This window comes from Ovis aries, chromosome 24, assembly GCF_016772045.2.
Source record: "Ovis aries strain OAR_USU_Benz2616 breed Rambouillet chromosome 24, ARS-UI_Ramb_v3.0, whole genome shotgun sequence".
NCBI lineage: Eukaryota > Metazoa > Chordata > Mammalia > Artiodactyla > Bovidae > Ovis > Ovis aries.
Window position 1 is genome coordinate 35,880,997 of NC_056077.1, and position 18,077 is coordinate 35,899,073.

The 18,077-nt window shown below is 48.0% G+C and overlaps 1 protein-coding gene and 1 long non-coding RNA gene across 4 annotated transcripts; one reads left to right on the forward strand and one right to left on the reverse strand.

Moving 5' to 3' along the window:
• Positions 1-2,598: 2,598 nt before the first annotated feature.
• LOC121817907 (uncharacterized) lies at positions 2,599-12,983 on the reverse strand. Of its 2 annotated transcripts, XR_006058005.2 has the most exons (3): positions 12,774-12,983; positions 9,504-9,630; positions 2,599-8,837 (listed from the first exon to the last, which is right to left on the reverse strand). It is a non-coding gene; the product is annotated as an uncharacterized LOC121817907 (long non-coding RNA). The 2 variants fall into 2 exon arrangements; XR_009598420.1 differs by lacking the exon at positions 9,504-9,630 and having other exon boundaries at positions 2,599-8,725.
• Positions 12,984-13,096: 113 nt separating this feature from the next.
• Positions 13,097-16,734, forward strand: FIS1 (fission, mitochondrial 1). Of its 2 annotated transcripts, XM_027961118.2 has the most exons (5): positions 13,097-13,204; positions 14,085-14,217; positions 15,477-15,553; positions 15,990-16,095; positions 16,424-16,734. In XM_027961118.2, exons 1-5 carry the CDS (start codon positions 13,160-13,162, stop codon positions 16,519-16,521), a joined length of 459 nt encoding a protein of 152 aa, XP_027816919.1. In that variant the 5' UTR covers positions 13,097-13,159; the 3' UTR covers positions 16,522-16,734. The 2 variants fall into 2 exon arrangements, with proteins under 2 accessions (XP_027816919.1, XP_060261985.1); XM_060406002.1 differs by having other exon boundaries at positions 15,990-16,734.
• The last annotated feature ends 1,343 nt before the right edge of the window (positions 16,735-18,077 follow it).

The window sequence follows — 18,077 nt, forward strand, 5'->3', positions numbered from 1 at the left end:
TCATCTGGTCTCAGCCATTAAGTCAGTAAAAGTCTTAACGTTTTAAAAAATACCTTAACAATTTTGGCATTTGACATTTGGCTCTCAGATGTACACAGCTTGATATGATCTCATTTTTTTCAGAGGAAGCAGCCTCTGTTCAGCTCTTAGTCACAGCTGACCTTCTGCAACATCCCTTCTAGCATCTGAACACTTCCAAGTGGTGGGAGGGGATGTTTTTGAGACCAGAACACTTTGAGTAATCTAGCTCACGCAGACATTCTTCTTCATGAATGATTGAGCTACCTAACTTTCTACCAGAAACTGATGATTGTGCATCAGAATTACTTTTTTAGAAAAGCTGATCTACCACATATTAAAAGAGATAGTAGCGCATAGAAAAACTGCTGTGGATCAAGAACAGGAAGACCGAGGAACTGAGAATGCTATTTCATTTCTTTAATCCTGTTTTTTCACTTAAAAAATGCGAGTGGCTAAAGGAAACGTCTTCAGTCCTTTCTAAAGTTTTGATGTAAAACAAACATGCAGCTTTCATCACACTGGCATCCTCCTAATTCACCCAAAAAATACAGATTAAATTCTGACCTTCAGCAGAGTTACCCAGCTACTGCTCATCTCAAATATCCACCCCCCCCCTCCAACCTCCGCTTTTTTTTGGCTGTGTTGTGGCGTGAAGGCTTCTTTAGTTGCAGTACATGGGCTCAGTTGCCTGGGGGCATGTGGAATCTTAGTTCCCCGACCAAGAATCGAACCAGCATTGCCTGCATTGGAAGACAGATTCCCAACCACTGGACCACACGGAAAGTCCATCAAATACCCCTGAGCAATGCAGAGATGTAGCCCAAGAGAGGAGCCAGGTTTATAGAGTACATCCATGACTCTGCTGCAGCAATCCACAGTTAGCCACAATTCAATCAGAAGGCCTTGCCATCTTAACCAAAACAGATTCTGCTGAGTTGGCCCTTATGCTCCCTCCATGTCTTATGGGGCCCGGTCCCCATGTCTTGCTTTCCTATATTTATTATTTTTAGGATCCGATGAAAACTATGAACCCAATCTCCTCCCCCAACCATATTTACATATGTGTACACTTTTTATCTGCATACAATTTTGTGGACTTTAGGAACTCTTTCAAGCCCAAGTGTAGATATTGTCACCTACCTCCAGCATCAAGGATGCTGGATGTCTGCTGGACTATTAGGGAGCAAAGAGGATGTTGTATTCAGTGTCCAACTTCATTCTAAGAAAAACAGAGCTCATTTCAAAACGGAGAATAACAAACTATTTCAACTATTACAAGTACGGCTACTTCTTAGTCAAGCAATTTATGAAATTTTAAAAAATATTTTGGTTTTTAAACTATTGTTCTTGAGCTTTCTTTATTTTTTGGCCACACAGCTTACAGGATATTAGTTCCCAACCAGGGACTAAAGCCAGGTTATAGGGAAAGCACCAAATCCTAACCACTGAACTGCCAGGGAAGTACCCCTCCTCCATAAATTTTAGTATGTTATATTTCTGTTTTCATTTGTCTCTAGGTATGTTTCGATATCTCCTTTGACTTCTTTGATGACACTGGTTGACCAATAGCATATTGTTTAATTCCCACGTTTTTGTGATTTTCCCATAATTTTCTTGTGATTGATTTCTAGTTTCATAGGGAATGATGCTACTTTACCTCCCTCCATAACATTAACAAAATGGAATTTACATGCACATAATGGCTAAATTCAGAGTTGTGGTCATTAGAGCAATAAATCTTCACTAGAACAGAAACTCAAAAGGCCTCCTTTCTACAAGGCAGAATCCTTACCAACAAAACCCACATTTTTGTAATTCTCTAGCATGACAGTCTTGGAGAAGGCAATGGTACCCCACTCCAGCACTCTTGCCTGGAAAATCCCATGGACGGAGGAACCTGGTAGGCTGCAGTCCATGGGGTCGCTGAGTCGGACACGACTGAGTGACTTCACTTTCACTTTTCACTTTCATGCACTGCAGAAGGAAATGGCAACCCACTCCAGTGTAGCAGCAGCATGACAGTCTAGAAAGAGGCCCTCTGACCCTGGTCCAAGAAACTCTATTCATCTTTGGTAATGTATACAGCTTCATCCTGGAAGGTCAATTGCCGGGGTCCAGCCCCCGCAGGATCCAGGGGAACCTGAAGGAAAAACGGTGTCGGCGATTGATTTAGAGAGAGATAAGGAAAGAATATTATAGATGAGAAAATAGAGGAGAGAAAGAGGCTGATATTCTTTGGTTTACATAGAAAGCCAATAAAACTTCGAGACAAGAAGTTTGCCCTGTTCACGGAGGCCACAGGTGCCTTCCCGGTCTCCTGAGGGAGTGAAGACGCAGAACGTCTTCCCATTCAGGTCTTAGAAACCCGGGCAGATAAGTGAATGCAGGGAGCCTCTATGCTCCAAGAGATCAGCCTGAAAAAGAAAGGAAGAGAGGAAAAAAGAGAAAAAAGAAAAACACGGGGTGACCAAGCTTCTTCAAGCGAGGCCCCTTGTTTTTATTTTTAAAAGGGTATTTTATACTTTTACTTGTACATAGAGGGAAATGAAAGATGCAAAGTCATACAGAGTCAGCCCAAACATTATATCTGTTTCGTCTTTACTGAAACCAGGATTTTTTCTGCAAACCTTTCCCATAAACAATATTGTGTACATTATCTTCTGGCCTTGGAGGCCTGTGAACATTTTATGACCCTCTTTTGATAAAGGCTGTTCAACCAAAAAACTTATTTTCCCTTGAAATGTTTTTTCTTATATTTCTAATCTATGTCAGCCTCAAAAAGTATTAAACAAGTTACATTTCTCACGAAGCAAAGGTGCAGTGAGTTACAAGAAAGAACCAATTAGCTCAAAAGTCTGATGCGGTTAATTTCAAGGCTACACTTGTTTTTCTTACTTTCCAACTATGTTAACTAATGCACTCCCAGGTGCAGAGCGGATAAGAGATATGGGAACTTAGCAACAAGCATTGGCCCAATAATGAAATCCTACATTAACACTACTCTAATAACTTTTAACTCTTGGAAAGGCTCTATGTTTTAGGCTTTCCATGCCTCTCACAGTTGGGAGGATGTAAATAATCATATGCGTAGCTGCAAGGGTCTGAATATATCTGCCAAGCAAGCCATAATGCTAACAGAGGGGTTTTGATTGGAAATATTCTTCTTATGTCCAGAAGACTTATTAGCTATAGCCCTAAGTTAATTTTATCCAGAGAAAGGTGGTCAGGAATAGACCCCTGTTAATGCCAGAGGAGTTGGTGAAAGTCATGAAATAGTAAAACAGACAGATTCTGGTTTCGGGGTAGATGCTCGAGAAAGCCTAGGGAGCCCGTTGAGTTCTGAAGCCTTGCTTAACAGTTCTCTTCCACATGACCTTGTCATGGGTGGGATCTCCCGTGGTGGCTCCCGAGTAGGACACGACTGAGTGACTTCACTTTCACTTTTCACTTTCATGCACTGCAGAAGGAAATGGCAACCCACTCCAGTGTAGCAGCAGCATGACAGTCTAGAAAGAGGCCCTCTGACCCTGGTCCAAGAAACTCTATTCATCTTTGGTAATGTATACAGCTTCATCCTGGAAGGTCAATGAGTTCTGAAAGAATTCCTAGAATCAGTACTCTGGCAGCTCATGGTTGGATGAGAGCAGTGTATGAGGCAGGGGCGACAGATTTTCTAGTTCTTCTGGCAGCTTGAATTCATTGCTGAATAAAAACTGATCCAGAAATTTCTCTTACCTGTTTCTGATTTTGCCTTATCCCCTTTCTACATCCTACGACCAAAATGGTAAATGGTGATGTCATTCCCAGAACAGACAAATAGGAAAATCACACCTACATAGTTCAAGGCACATCTGTTGTTTGAAAAAAACACACACACAAAGCAAAAAATTTCTTTTTGTCTATTACTGCTCTCTAAAATTCACTCATCTGAAAGAGGCATTCCAAATAAGTGAATTAATTCGTTGTCAAAATGAAAGGCTTTATGGATAATCACCACAGTTGAGAGGTAACACTGTTGTGTTAGCTACCATTGCAGCCGTCTTTTCCACTTTAGTGACCTGCAAGAGTAAAATCACTTCTGTATATGCTTATGAGATCTCCCCGCATCCCTCATTCCTTTTAAAGTCTTTTTCTGTCCTCTCACACTAATGAAACTAAGCTCCCTAGGCTCTGATAACCCTTATAAAATGTTTATTATGTATGCCAAGTGCTTTAAAGTCATTCTCACGTTTCCTCCTAAGAGATTCACTAGGAAGGCATCAGTATTTTCACCCTGACTTTTCGGCTGAAGAAACTTAACGAGATAAAGCAAACTGACACAGTCACAGTCTGTAGAGAAATGAAGCTCAATTTTTTTGTTCTTATTCAGTGGTTCTCAAAGTCCAGTGAGCACTGAGCACCAGAATCACCCACAGGGCTTGTAAAAACAACCGACTCCCGGGCCCCAACCCCAGATTGCTACGCAGGTGTGGAGCCGGGCTCAATAATGTGCATTTCTAAACAATTCTCAGATGATGTCCAAGCTGCTAGTCCGGGGACCACCTTTAAGAACCACTGTTTCACACCTTTGCTCCTCAAAGTGTGTTAGAGATCAGGCACAGCATCGATGTCCTCTAGGAGCTAATTAGGAACACAGCATCTCGGGCCTCACCGAACACCTACTGAACCAACTCTGCACTTTTAGTAAGATTCCAGGTGATTCCTGGGCACGGTGTACACCCTCATCACATAGATGGGAGACAGACTCTAAAGGAGGCAACAGATACATTTTCATTTACAGAGAGCGTCTCTGGTTTAAGGATTAGCAAGAAGAATCCCGCTCATCCCGGACCACAAGGGCGAGAACTGAGATTCGCGGATCCCAGGCCTCGGCACCGCCCCTTCTGCCTCACAGCCTCACCGTGCCCCGCCCCCCCGCGAAGATGCTCACGTTAATTGGCCAGCGGGGCCTCCGTGCCCCGCCCAGGGCTCGTCTCGGCTCCGCCTCCTTCCAGAGGGCGGAGACTGCACAGACGCAGACTGCGCGCTCTTCCCGCGCGAGTCCTCGCGGGTCCTCCGGGTCACCGAGCCTTCCTCCTAGAGCAGACCCTGGGGTCACCCTTACCTCCGGGGCCGACCGAGCCGCTACCAGGAAGTGCAGATGTCTCCGAGGTTCTTAGCGTCTTTTTTTTTTTAAGAATGCCTGCGTTACTCTCTCATTCACCCCACGAACAATTCTGGGGTGTCTGCCCTTTGGCAGAGAGATAAACAAGACACGGTCCCTGTCCACATAAAGGACTGTGGGACTGGGTGATAAGCGCTGCCCCGGAGGGTAACGGCCCTGAGCCTGGGAGTTAGTTGCCGGCCACGCAGGGACTCAGGTGTTTGGTGGATGGAGAGCTCTGATTGGAGAGCATTCCGAGTGGAAGAAAGGTGGCCGTCATGAAAACTCGCCGTGTTCAGGGCGCGTGGGTGCCTGGAGACGAAGCTGGAGAGGTAAGCAGAGGCGATCCTGAAGGGCTTTGATGCATCATAAGAAATTTCAACCATGTCCTGAGTAGTCTGCTGCTGCTGCTGCTGCTGCTGCTGCTGCTAAGTCGCTTCAGTCGTGTCCGACTCTGTGCGACCCCATAGACGGCAGCCCACCAGGCTCCGCCGTCCCTGGGATTCTCCAGGCAAGAACCCTGGAGTGGGTTGCCATTTCCTTCTCCAATGCACGAAAGTGAAAGTGAAGTCGCCCAGTCGTGTCCGACTCTTAGCGACCCCACGGACTGCAGCCTATCAGGCTCCTCCATCCATGGGATTTTCCAGGCAATAGTACTGGAGTGGGCCTGAGTAGTCTAGACGGTATTTTAGTCAAGCGATGTGGGGTCTGATCTGCACTTTAAAATGCAGCTGGCAGCCAGGCTGGGTTGAAAGAGGAAAACAGGTGAAGGCTGTTAAAGAGTATGACGACAGAATGGAGGCAGCGGTGGCCTGATGTTATGTTATTTATTCGTTAGCTGTCTTTTCTCTTCCCCTAAGATTGACGTCCATGGGAGAAGGATTTATGACTTCCATGGGAGAAGGATTTACGTCTGTTTAGTTCATTTCTCTTACGCAGCACTTAGAAGGGTGCCTGGAACACAGCAGACCCTTAAGAAATGTTTTGTTGGCTGGATGAATGAACCAGTTGGGAGTTGACAGGACTTCCTGTCTAATTAAACAGTAGATGAAAGTGGAAAGTAGAGGAGACTGATCACTGAAGATTAGAACACAAATAGTGGAACACTTGGGACTTCCCTGGTGGTCCAGTGACTAAAACTCCGCACGCCCACCCAGGGGGCCCATGTTCAATCCATGGTCAGGGAACTAGATCCTGCATACCATAACTAAGACTGGGCACAGCCAAATAATAAATTGTTGTTGTTCGGTCGTTAAGTCATGTGTGACTCTTTGTGACCCCGTGGACTGCAGCACTCCAGACTTCCCTGTCTTTCACTATCTCCCGGAGTTTGCTCAAACTCATGTCCATTGAGTCGGTGATGCCATCTAATCATCTCATCCTCTGTCACCCCTTCCCCTCCTGCCCTCCATCATTCCCAGCAACGGGCTCTTTTCCAGTGAGTCAGCTCTTCGCATCAGGTGGCCAAAGTATTGGAGCTTGAGCATCAGTCTTTCCAGTGAATATTCAGGGTTGATTTCCTTTAGGATTGACCGGTTTGATCTCCTATTAACTTTTTAAAAATAATAGTGGAATTCTGTTTGGTGGGTGTTTGCTGAGAACTTCTCCTGGGCCGACCTGACAAGATGCTGTAAGGCAGAAGTCCGAAACAGGCTCCAATTTCTGGTGTCGTCAAAGGAGGGCCACTGCCACCAAGTACCAGTTCTAGGTTTTGGTTCCACCAGCAAAAAATGTCAGTTTCCTTTCTGCCCACTCACAGGACTGAATTTGAGAAGGTCATACTTTTTTGTTTTGTTTTTAATATGATCAGCCTACAATCCAGCTGACTGACTTTAGGACTATTTATTATTACATTGATGTAACATAATATTGATGTAACATCATTTAATAAAACCATTCCTTGGTGATTTAGTTGTTTGTTTACCTTCAGAGATATGCAGGAATGAATTTCTTCATGCCTTTTCTTTCCTTGCTTTTCTTTTCTTTTTGGCTTTTGTTGAATACTTTTTCCCCCACAGAAGTAGATTACTAGTCAAATAATATAGCTCTTACTATATATTGGCTGGTTTCTTTTCCAAAAAGTTAATCATAGCAACTGCAATAACCATTTATGCAACAATAATTAGTACAAATTGAGTATCTACTGGTAGAGGCTCTGAGCTCTGTGGACATAAGATGAGCAAAGCAGACAGACCCTTCCCTCCTGTAGCTTCCAGTCTAATACAGGAGGGTGGCATTCATCAGCAAATCACACAAGTGTATAATTAGAAAGTAATACATCAGTTCAGTTCAGTCCAGTCGTTCAGTCGTGTCCGACTCTGCGACCTCATGAATCGCAGCACACCAGGCCTCCCTGTCCATCACCAACTCCCGGAGTTTACCCAAACTCATGTCCATCAAATCAGTGATGCCATCCAGCCATCTCATCCTCATCCTCTTTCGTCTGCTTCTCCTCCTGCCCCCAATCCCTCCCAGCATCAGGGTCTTTTCCAATGAGTCAACTCTTCGCATGAGGTGGCCAAAGTATTGGAGTTTCAGCTTCACCATCAGTCCTTCCAATGAACACCCAGGACTGATCTCCTTTAGGATGGACTGGCTGGATCTCCTTGCAGTCCAAGGGACTCTCAAGAGTCTTCTCCAACACCACAGTTCAAAAGAATCAATTCTTCAGTGCTCAGCTTTCTTCACAGTCCAACTCTCACATCCATACATGACCACTGGAAAAACCATAGCCTTGGCTAGATGGACCTTTGTTGGCAAAGTAATGTCTCTGCTTTTGAATATGCTATCTAGGTTTGTCATAACTTTCCTTCCAAGGAGTAAGCATCTTTTAATTTCATGGCTGCAATCCCCATCTGCAGTGATTTTGGAGGCCCCCAAAATAAAGTCTGACACTGTTTCCCATCTATTTCCCATGAAGTGATGGGACCAGATGCCATGATCTTTGTTTTCTGAATGTTGAGCTTTAAGCCAACTTTTTCACTCTCCTCTTTCACTTTCATCAAGAGGCTTTCTAGTTCCTCTTCACTTTCTGCCGTAAGGGTGGTGTCATCTGCATATCTGAGGTTATTGATATTTCTCGGCAGTCTTGAATCCAGCTTGTGCTTCTTCCAGCTCAGCGTTTCTCATGAGGGGAAACATAAAGTAACACATACTGTGAACTAAAAACACAAGCCACTTGCCAAGAGACAGAAGTCAGTTATACAACAATCGCAGGGGCATTGTTGGTGGTTTGGGGGGTTTTGTTTTTAATTTTACTGTATTTTACTAAAAAAGGGGGAGGGAGGTTATTGCTGTTGCTTTGCCTGTTTTCATTCTGAATTAATCTGAATTGTTCCTTCCTCATTCATCTGCTGCTTAAGGGAAGTCCTCTACCGTGCGAAACAAAAAACAAAAAAAATGAAAAATTTACACTTAAATTTTTTAAAGATAAAAACTGGAGCATACTTACAAAGTCATCATATCCTGTCTGTCTGTTTATTCTTTAACTGACTCCTCGTCTCTGATGCTGAAGCAGGACTTAGGTTTAAATCCCAGCTCCTCCACTTCTAGCTCTGTGACCTAGGGGAGATGAATTAAGCTTTTTGAGTCTCAGTTTCCTCATAGATCAAACAGAACTCTTACCTTCCTGGTGTCATTTTGGACCACAGGTCACATGTGAGCCTTCCTTTATCTGGGGAAGAAAAGAGAATAGCAGAATAGTCTTTGGCTCCTGGAAGATGTTATTACCATACCCAAACCAAAACTCGTGTGGTTCACAAAAACACAGGGCTAACTAAGAAAAGAATGAGCGGGTTTCAGTCTTATATTCTGAAAATGCAGGATGGGTAGTGCTCAGCCTCTCAACAGGAGCCCTCCTAATCTGGATGCCAGGGAAGGCCTTCCCTAAGGAGGAGTCTTAGAGCTTAGAACTGACGTCAGTAGGAATTCACCAGGTCAGTCAGGGCACAAACCTATGTGTCATCCTACCCTCCTCTCTCACATCCAGTCCATCAGCAGTTCTTGCTGACCACACCTTCTGACCACATATCCTGAATGCCTTCACCTCCACTGCTGCCGCTATAGACCAGGTCACCACTGTCTCTTGCCTGGGCCACCCCAGTAGCCACCGGAGGGATTGCTCTATGCTAGATCATTTCACTCTGCTGCCCAAAACCCTCCAATGACTTCCCATCACTGGTCACATTAAGTCCAGTTTCCTTACCATAGTCTACAAGGACCCCCACGATCTGCCCCTGGCTACCTCTCTGCCCTCATTTTCTAAACCACTCTTATGTGTTCCTTCCTTAAGGCTTTGGCTCTTGCCGTTTCATCTCCCTGGAATGTTCTCCCCATTCACCTGCACGGCTACTTCAGTTCTCTCTCCAGGTGTCACTTCTCCACGGTGGGCTTCTTTGAGCTCTCCTCCACCAGCATCCTCTTCTCTGACAGTCCCTTTCCCCTGCTTTTCTTGTTTTCACAGCACCCTGCCATTATTGTGTTTCTAGTTATTTACTTGTTTGATTATTTTTTCTGTTTTCCCCACTAAAATGCAAGTTCTCTGAGAACAGGAACTTTATTCAGTGCTGATCCCAAATACTTAAACAGTGCCTGGCACGTAACAGGTGTTCAATAAGTATCTGTTGAGTGAACTAACTCATAGATGAATGAATGAGTCATATAAGCAAAGCGGGGGGCATTTCACGGCGGAGGGGAGATGTTCTAGATAGCAAGGACTGCATGTACAGAGGGCCTGTGGCCACTAGGGGTTGCAGAACTGAAAGGAGGCCTGTGGGGTTAGTGTACAGACAGGGAGAGGCAGTGAAGGAGAGATGACGCAGAGCAGGAGCCAGACCAGACTAGAGAGAACCTTCTGGGCTTTGCTGCAAGGTTTTGGCCTTTGTTCTAACAGCAGTGAGAAGCTATTAAAGGGTTTCAGATAAACTGAGAATTGTATTTTTATAAGGTCTCTCTGCCTACTCCAAAGTGACAATAGTTTGCATTTGGATGCTATTGAAAAAGATCAGTTCTGTAGCTTAGTCATGTCCCACTCTTTGTGACCCCATGGACTGCAGCATGTCAGGCTTCCCTGTCCATCACCAACTCCCAGAGCTTACTCAAACTCCTGTCCATCGAATCAGTGATGCCATCCAACCATCTCATCCTCTTTCATCCCCTTCTCCTCCTGCTTTCAATCTTTCCCAGCATCAGGGTCTTTTCCAATGAGTCAGTTCTTCGCATCAGGTGGCCAGAGTACTGGAGCTTCAGCTTCAGCATCAGTCCTTCCAATGAATATTCAGGACTATTTTCCTTTAGGACTGACTGGTTCGATTTCTTTGCAGTCCAGGAAAATCTCAAGAGTTTTCTCCAACACCACAGTTCAAAAACATCAATTCTTCAGCGCTCAGCTTTCTTTATAGTCATAACGCTCACATCCATACATGACTACTGGAAAAACCATAGCTTTGACTAGACGGACCTTTGTTGGTAATGTCTCTGCTTTTTAATATGCTGTCTAGGTTGGTTATAGCTTTTCTTTCAAGAAGCAAACATCTTTTAATTTCATGGCTGCAGTCACCATCCACAGTGATTTTGGAGCCCCTCAAAAATAAAGTCTCTCACTGTTTCCCCATCTATTTGCCATGAAGTGATGGGACTGGATGCCGTGATCTTCATTTTCTGAATGTTGAGTTTTAAGCCAAGCTTTTCACTCTCCTCTTTCACTTTCATCAGGAGGCTCTTTAGTTTTTTGCTTTCTGCCATAAGGGTGGTGTTATCCGCATATCTGAGGTTACTGATATTTCTCCCAGCAATCTTGATTCCAGCTTGTGCTTTATCCAGCCCGGCATTTCGCATGATGTACTCTGCCTGTAAGTTAAATAAGCAGAGTGACATTATACAGCCTTGATGTACTCCTTTCCTGATTTGGAACCAGTCTGTTGTTCCATGTCCAGTTCTAACTGTTGCTTCTTGACCTACAGGAGGCAGGTCAGGTGGTATTCCTGGTATTCCTGTCTCTTTTAAGAATTTTCCACGGTTTGTTGTGATCCACACAGTCCAAGGCTTTGGCATAGTCAATAAAGCAGATGTTTTTGAAAAAGACGGAGAAACGTAATTTGGAAGTAAAATGAACAGGCACTACTTCTTATCCCTATAATCCAGGGTGGATGGCTGTGCTTACTGGACCCAAGGAACAAACTTAAGATCTCTTCATTGGCACAGAATCGAGCCATGTAACACATTCTTTTCCCCCCCACAAATTACATTTAACAAACCCTGATGGAGTTTTTGCCATGTGCCAGGCCTGTGCCAAGAGCTACAACAGATGCAAACATGGATGAGGGGTAGCAGGCCACCTGAGGAAAGTAACATCCTGATAGAAATAGTGGACTTTTGCCTTTCTTAAATTCCCTGCCTTCAAAGGAAGGTAAGTTCTACTTGCCCTTAGTGTTCAGCCCTGTTTTCACTCATCTGCTTCATATTATGTACACCTTTTTACCCTCTCTGCTTACCCCAATGCCCAGCCAAACTTAGGCACCCACTACATCTTTGAAGGAACGTAAATTTTTCTCCTTGACTATTATGGAGCCAGTTCCCTAAATTGAGGTTTCTCTTAAACTTTACTGAGCTCATATCAACTGTCCAAGCCAAACAGAAAAGAATAACTCCCTACTTTAACTCACAAGGCTATGAGGAAAAAAAGATTCAAGGGGCTTTGCAAATGTGAAGGGTGTTTGTTTGGATGCTAACCCCCTGCATTTGCACTGCGGTCATTACTATTATTTCCTGACAATTCAAGAAATATTTCTTGAACATTTCATTTTCCTTGTGCTCAGAGCTAGAGATGGACAGATAAACAAGATACAGTTTCTGCCCTCGGGGAACTTACATTCACAGGTGTGCTGGAGTACTGTGGGTCAAGGTAAAGAGAATTTGAGAGTCACTTAGCTTCCCTGGTGGCTCAGATGGTAAAGCGTCTGCCTGCAATGCAGGAGACCTGGATTCGATCCCTGGGTTGGGAAGATCTCCTGGAGAAGGAAATGGCAACCCACTCTAGTATTCTTGCCTGGAGAATCCCACGGACGGAGGAGCATGGTAGGCTACAGTCCATGGGGTTGCAAAGAGTTAGAGGCGACTGAGCTACCCTCATGACCTACGCTTCACTGCACAGAACACAGATGCCAGAGCAGCATGCAGCATTTCCCCTTTCCATGTTTTTTTGCTTCTCACTTCCAAGCTCCTTAATGCCCATGACCCCACATGAATGGCCTTTCCCCCTTTAGTACACCCAGAGGATGCTTTATTAAATAATATTTAAAATATTGGACCTTCTGTGCAAGCAGAGGCAACAGCTTTTCTTTAAACTCCCATTAATAGCATCCCCCATTAGTATGTATTCCAGTCTCTGGTTTACGTTTGACAGATCTAGTTTTCTTTGCTCTTGCATTATAAGTCCGCCCGGGCCCTGGAAACCCTGGTACTAGTTATGATTTTCTTGCAGGCACTAAAAAGTCACGTAGCCCCTAGGGTCCTAGATATCTGGGAGCAGGGAGTTGGGGCAGGGGGGAGGGAGGAAGAGAGAGGGTTAGACTAGATCTTAAAATTACGGGATCCATGCCCAGATCCCCACCTTCTCTTTACGCTGTTTTCAGTCTGGGGGCTAACCATCAAGACACCGTCTCGTACTTCACTCAGGGAGCCTCTGTAGACGGAGGCACTTGCAGGGTACCCAGGAAGACCAGCTTTAGGACTGGCCAGGCGCCGTGCGCGGCCTGCGGGCTCTGGTGAGGGAGAGGGACCAGTTGCAGCGTGCGCATCAGTGAGACCATCTGCGCGCCGCGGCGGCGGTAGGCGGAGGCGGGTTCGGCGGCGGCTACGGGAAGCGATTGGCTCTGCGTAGGGGAGGGCGGTCCCGCTTCCGCCGGACACCGGAAGTGACTCTCCGCCCCTGTCAGTGGGCCATGGAGAAAGTGGCAGTGTAGCGTCCGAGTTGTGAGGACTGCGGGGCCGGCGGCCATGGAGGCCGTGCTGAACGAGTTGGTGTCTGTGGAGGACCTGCTGGTGAGGCCCGGCTCCGAGGGAGGGAAAAGGAAGATTCGGAGGGGCGGGCCCTGAGGAGAGTCGGGTAGGGGCCAAACTCTCCTCCCAGCATCAGTTTTGCCTAGAGAAGCCGAACTACGGCTCCCGGCAGCCCCAGCAGCGTTCGGCTCTTGCCCAGAGGGTCCACTTTGCCCCAGAGCCTAGTGGGAGTTGTAGTTTCCTGTGCCACCACGCCTCAGACTCGGGGCCTGGAGTCTGACGGGTGCTAGGTTCTCCCAGAAGCTCGAGGTCAGGATGCGGGCACTTGATTTTAAGTGCTCCTTCAGTGGCGGGGGAACACAGCGACCACCGTAAAGTTTCACATAGTACTCGATCCGGCACAGCGCTAAGTCCCTTGTAGGGGATGTCTCAATCTTTGTAGCTCTAACAGGAAGTAGGCAGGTTTATTACGGTTTTTTCCTTCAGATAAGATAGGGTCCAGACTAGGCAGGGTGGGGCTGAGAGAAGCAGTCTCCGACGAGGGGCCGCGTGGGCTGGACTGTTGTTGAGCTATTCTGACAGCCTGTTGTTTACTGTTCAGGCCAGCCTCCCGGGGTCAGCTGCTCCGGGAGCGGTGCCTGGGGCCGCCACCAGGTGGCATCTCCACTCGGCACCACTAGGGGGAGGGAAGCAGAGAGGGGAGGTCCAAGGAGACAAAGGAGACGACCCGGCACTAAGAAGCAGAATGCCTGGGTCCCAGAGATGAAGATTGCAGGACCTGGGGTACCCCATGGTCGGGTACCCCAAGACCCGAACGGGGGTTGTGGCAAGGGAGAAGATGGGTAACAGGGACACCCAGGTCCTGCTAGAGTTCAGCTTGCCCCCTTCACTTCTAAATGACTCCTCTCCTCTCCTGTGGCAGAAATTTGAAAGGAAATTTAAGTCTGAGAAGGCAGCAGGCTCGGTGTCCAAGAGCACGCAGTTTGAATATGCCTGGTGCCTGGTGCGAAGCAAGTACAACGACGACATCCGTAAAGGCCTTGCTCTGCTGGAGGGTGAGGTGCTAGGCTGACTCCCCAACTCTCCCCTTCCCAACTTGCCATCGTCGTCCTCTGCCACCATTGGCCTGGTTTGCTCCCTCCATCTCCAGTGTGGGGATCCTTTCAACATGGGATCTCAGCGTTCAGTTATCTTCCAGTAAACTCACTGCAGGAAAGGGCTGCACTTAGTCTGACTTCTCCCAGTGTGCTTTTGGCTACTTGCTACCTCATTGGTGTTTTGCCAGACAGTCATAGCATGTCAGTCCCCGTGGGACTTTGGTGATCTGGTCATCTAGACAGAAGGAAAGGGACTGGTCTCAGGTCAGACAGCTGCTTAATTAATGGCTGAATTGGGAACAGAAGCTCCTGTCTTCATGTGCCCCAGTCGTGTTGTCTTTGCCCCCTCACCTCACCTTATTGGTTATTTAGCAGCTATTGTTGAAAACCTTTGGGGCGAGTCACGTAAAAGTCCAGAAGACCATCCTCAAAACCTGTGAGCAGATGGTGGTTTTTTTTTTAATCAAAATACTGTTTCCTGTTAACTTTGGATAGGTCAGCATTTGTCAGAGGCCACAATACTTGACCTTTAAATTTCTCTGTACCCCTTTTCTCTTGGTCAAGTAATGGTGTATAAACAATCACTAAACTAGCCAAAGATACCTATTGTAAATCCATAAAAGTAAGAATCTTCCTGAATGCAAATCATCTCAGCCTCCAGTTCCTAAGAAATAGGACACAGCTGCAGAAGTGGTCTCTAAACATTGCCATTCTAGTTGACAGACGCTTGGGAAGCTGTATAAACACCTGCCCACTTAGCAACAAATTCTAGTACACAGAGTACAGCTGAACGCGTAACCTTATGGGAAGTCACTGAACTTAGAAAGTTAGATGGGATCTTTCAGGGAGGGGTAGTTGAAGGCAAGTTTGGAGCTGTTTTTTTAAAAAGAGAAGGAGTGAAAACTTATTTTGAACACTACTCTGGGCAGCAAGCAACTGGAGTAGAGATGCCTTTGGCTTGTCCACTGCCCTGATTTGCTTTTAGTTCACTTGGATGAACCAGAGTTGACTGGAGTGTTGATATGGGGGCTGCGTACACCTCAGTGTTGGCTGGGGTTCATGCTGCCCCACGGCTCTGGGTAGGAAGCCCAGAGTGACTGGAGCTGAAGTGGAGGCTCAGGACAGTGAATTTAGGGAGTGAAGGGGGTGTCTGGGACACAGGCACTAAGAAAGAAGAGAAGGGGTTTTCACCCTTTTCCTTCCTCCCTACTCCCCAGAGCTGCTGCCCAAAGGGAGCAAAGAGGAGCAGCGGGATTATGTCTTCTACCTGGCCGTGGGGAACTACAGGCTCAAGGTAAAGCAGAGCACTTCCTTCTCCCCCTCCACCCTGCCTGGGTGGTCAAGCACTCATCTCTCTCCTCCAGGGTAGAGCCCAGGCCAGAGAGGGCAGTAGGCAGGGGGTGGTGTTGGGTACAGAGGTGCAAGGTGAAAGCAGGCCAAGATACTAAGGGAAGGCGAGAGACGGAGGATCTGGGTGCCGAGGGTGTGGGGAGCAAAGTGATGTCAGCACTGGGGTGCAGCCCCAAGCCTTGGGCTGTTATCTCCTTCAGCTTATCACCCCCACACAGTTGGGGTGGTTTGTGGACTCTACTCCTCTAGGTGGGGCTGGAGCAAGGGAGGGGGTGCAGGGAGAGGGAGGAGCCCCAGGGCCAGCGGAGAGAAGGCCCCTCTGATGGGCAGGCGGAGGGATGGAATTCTGAGGGGGTGTGTGTTGTTTTCCCTGAGTGCAGGAATATGAAAAGGCCCTGAAGTATGTGCGAGGGCTGCTGCAGACAGAGCCGCAGAACAACCAGGCCAAAGAACTGGAACGGCTCATTGACAAGGCCATGAAGAAAGGTGAAGGCCGTCCTCTCTGCCCCTCTGCCTCCCTCCACTCCCTGCCCTCATGTTTCCTTGGCCCCCAGCATCCCCGGGCCCCTCTCCACTCTCTTAACTCCTCTTCTGTCGCCCGTGCCTGGACCCTCTGGTCTCTCTTCAGATGATGCCCTCCAGGCAGTTCCTCCTCAAACCCTCTTCTTTCCCCGGCCCTGAGGGCCCCTCACACCAGGACTCCAGGGAGAGAGGCATGTCTTCTGCCAAGGAGCAGCAGGCCGTGAGGTGGTAGCCCAGGTCCCCGCAGGGACTGGGTTTGGCCTCGTGACAGTCTCCCTTTTCCTCTCCCCAGATGGACTAGTGGGCATGGCCATCGTTGGAGGCATGGCCCTGGGCGTGGCGGGACTGGCTGGACTCATCGGACTTGCTGTGTCCAAGTCCAAATCCTGAAGGAGGTGGCATCCCTGCGTCTGTGCAGGGACACGTGGGAGCCCGTGGAGGACACTGGAAGAGAGGCCCACCCCCCCGGCCGTCCCTTTCTTCTCCTGCACTGCATCCCTGTCCTCTGTGAACGTCACCCTCCTCTCCCCTGAGAGCTGTCACCTATCCCCAAATCATGTGCTTGGAGATGAGTGTAAATAAACCTGGACTTGGGCTTGGGAACCTCTTGTGTCCATGTTGAGAAAGGGGTGGGTTTGGTTGGGCCCAGGAGATCAGAAAATGGAATATATGGCTAAGCATACGGGGTCACACGTGTGCCCTTCCTGCTCTGCGCCCTCCTACGCCTACCCCGGAGGCTGCTGTGGGGTTCTCCTTTGTCCACCAAGCTGCCCAGACCCCACACCCTTCCTTCCTTCCCCCACCACTAGCCATGTCCTTGAGCAGTGGCAGGCAGCATAGGGATGTGGCCTTTGCATGGCCTTAGAATCCTGACAAAAAACTGACCAGAGGCGGGAAGGGCAGAGCTGAAGGGACAGGCAAGACTGATGTCTCCTCTGACCCACTCAGCTGCCTCTCAGCGTGGAGTTTTCCACACCAGGGAGGCCCCCACTCAGCTTCCTCCAAAACCTCCGCCCTTCCCTCCCTTTGTCCTGCGTCCTCCCCTTCCTCCTCCCTGTCCCTCTCCTTAAGGGAGGGGGGCCACCGGGGGCGGGGCAGGGGGGGTAGGAAATGGGCATTTGGCATGGACTTGGCAGAGGTCACGGAAGAGGTCAGGAACCCAGGACATCCCAGTTGCAGAAGGAAGGTTGGAACCCAGTCTCCACCCAGCCCACTTGGCCTCACACCCATTAGCCCGTGCCAGGCTCAGCCTGGGCCTGTCTTGCTTCACTTCATACCTCTCATTCTTTATCCCCACTGGGGGGACAGGGGAGGAGGCACCTGCAGGCAGCATGGAGGAGCCTGGCACAGGGAAGAGGATGGGGATTACACCTCAGCACAGTGATGTCCCGTGTGACTGCCTGGGTATAGAATGAGCCCCTTGGAACTGAGCCCCAGCCACGCTCGCCAGAAGGGAACCGGAGCTGTCCCAGCTGTGGGAAATGAGACCGTCTCTGCCAGGACAGGTGCTCAGTGTTGGCTTGGGGTGGGGACCCAGAGGTTTCTAATCTGTCATAATTAGTAGAGCCGGTGACGGTTCTGATAACTCTGAGCTGCTTAGATTATCAGAGGATCACGTCCTGGGCTTGTGATTTATCCCACTTAGGGCCCCTTTGGCAGCAAGATCAAGCTTTTTGCCGAGAGTCAAAGATCAACCCAACAAGGGGCGAAATTCAAGTTCAGGAAGTTGGAAGTTTGGAGAACAGCCCCTGGTGGCCTCAACCTGGGCCTTGGACACCCAGGGCATTCACCTGGTACTGAGCAGTTCATACTCGCAAGGAGCTTTGATATGAGGTCACAATTCTCAACATAACCTACGAAGTGAGGAGGAGCAGTTCAGTTCACAGAAGCAGAAACAAGCTCAAGGGGCTCCGACTTCATGCCCGTGGCGCGCTGGTCAAGGATAG

Coding starts and splice junctions, on each gene's coding strand:
- FIS1 (XM_060406002.1), top strand. CDS start 13,160: ATGGAGGCCGTGCTGAACGAGTTGGTGTCTGTGGAGGACCTGCTG. Junction 13,205..14,084: donor TGTCTGTGGAGGACCTGCTG/GTGAGGCCCGGC, acceptor CTCCTGTGGCAG/AAATTTGAAAGGAAATTTAA. Junction 15,554..15,989: donor TGGGGAACTACAGGCTCAAG/GTAAAGCAGAGC, acceptor CCCTGAGTGCAG/GAATATGAAAAGGCCCTGAA.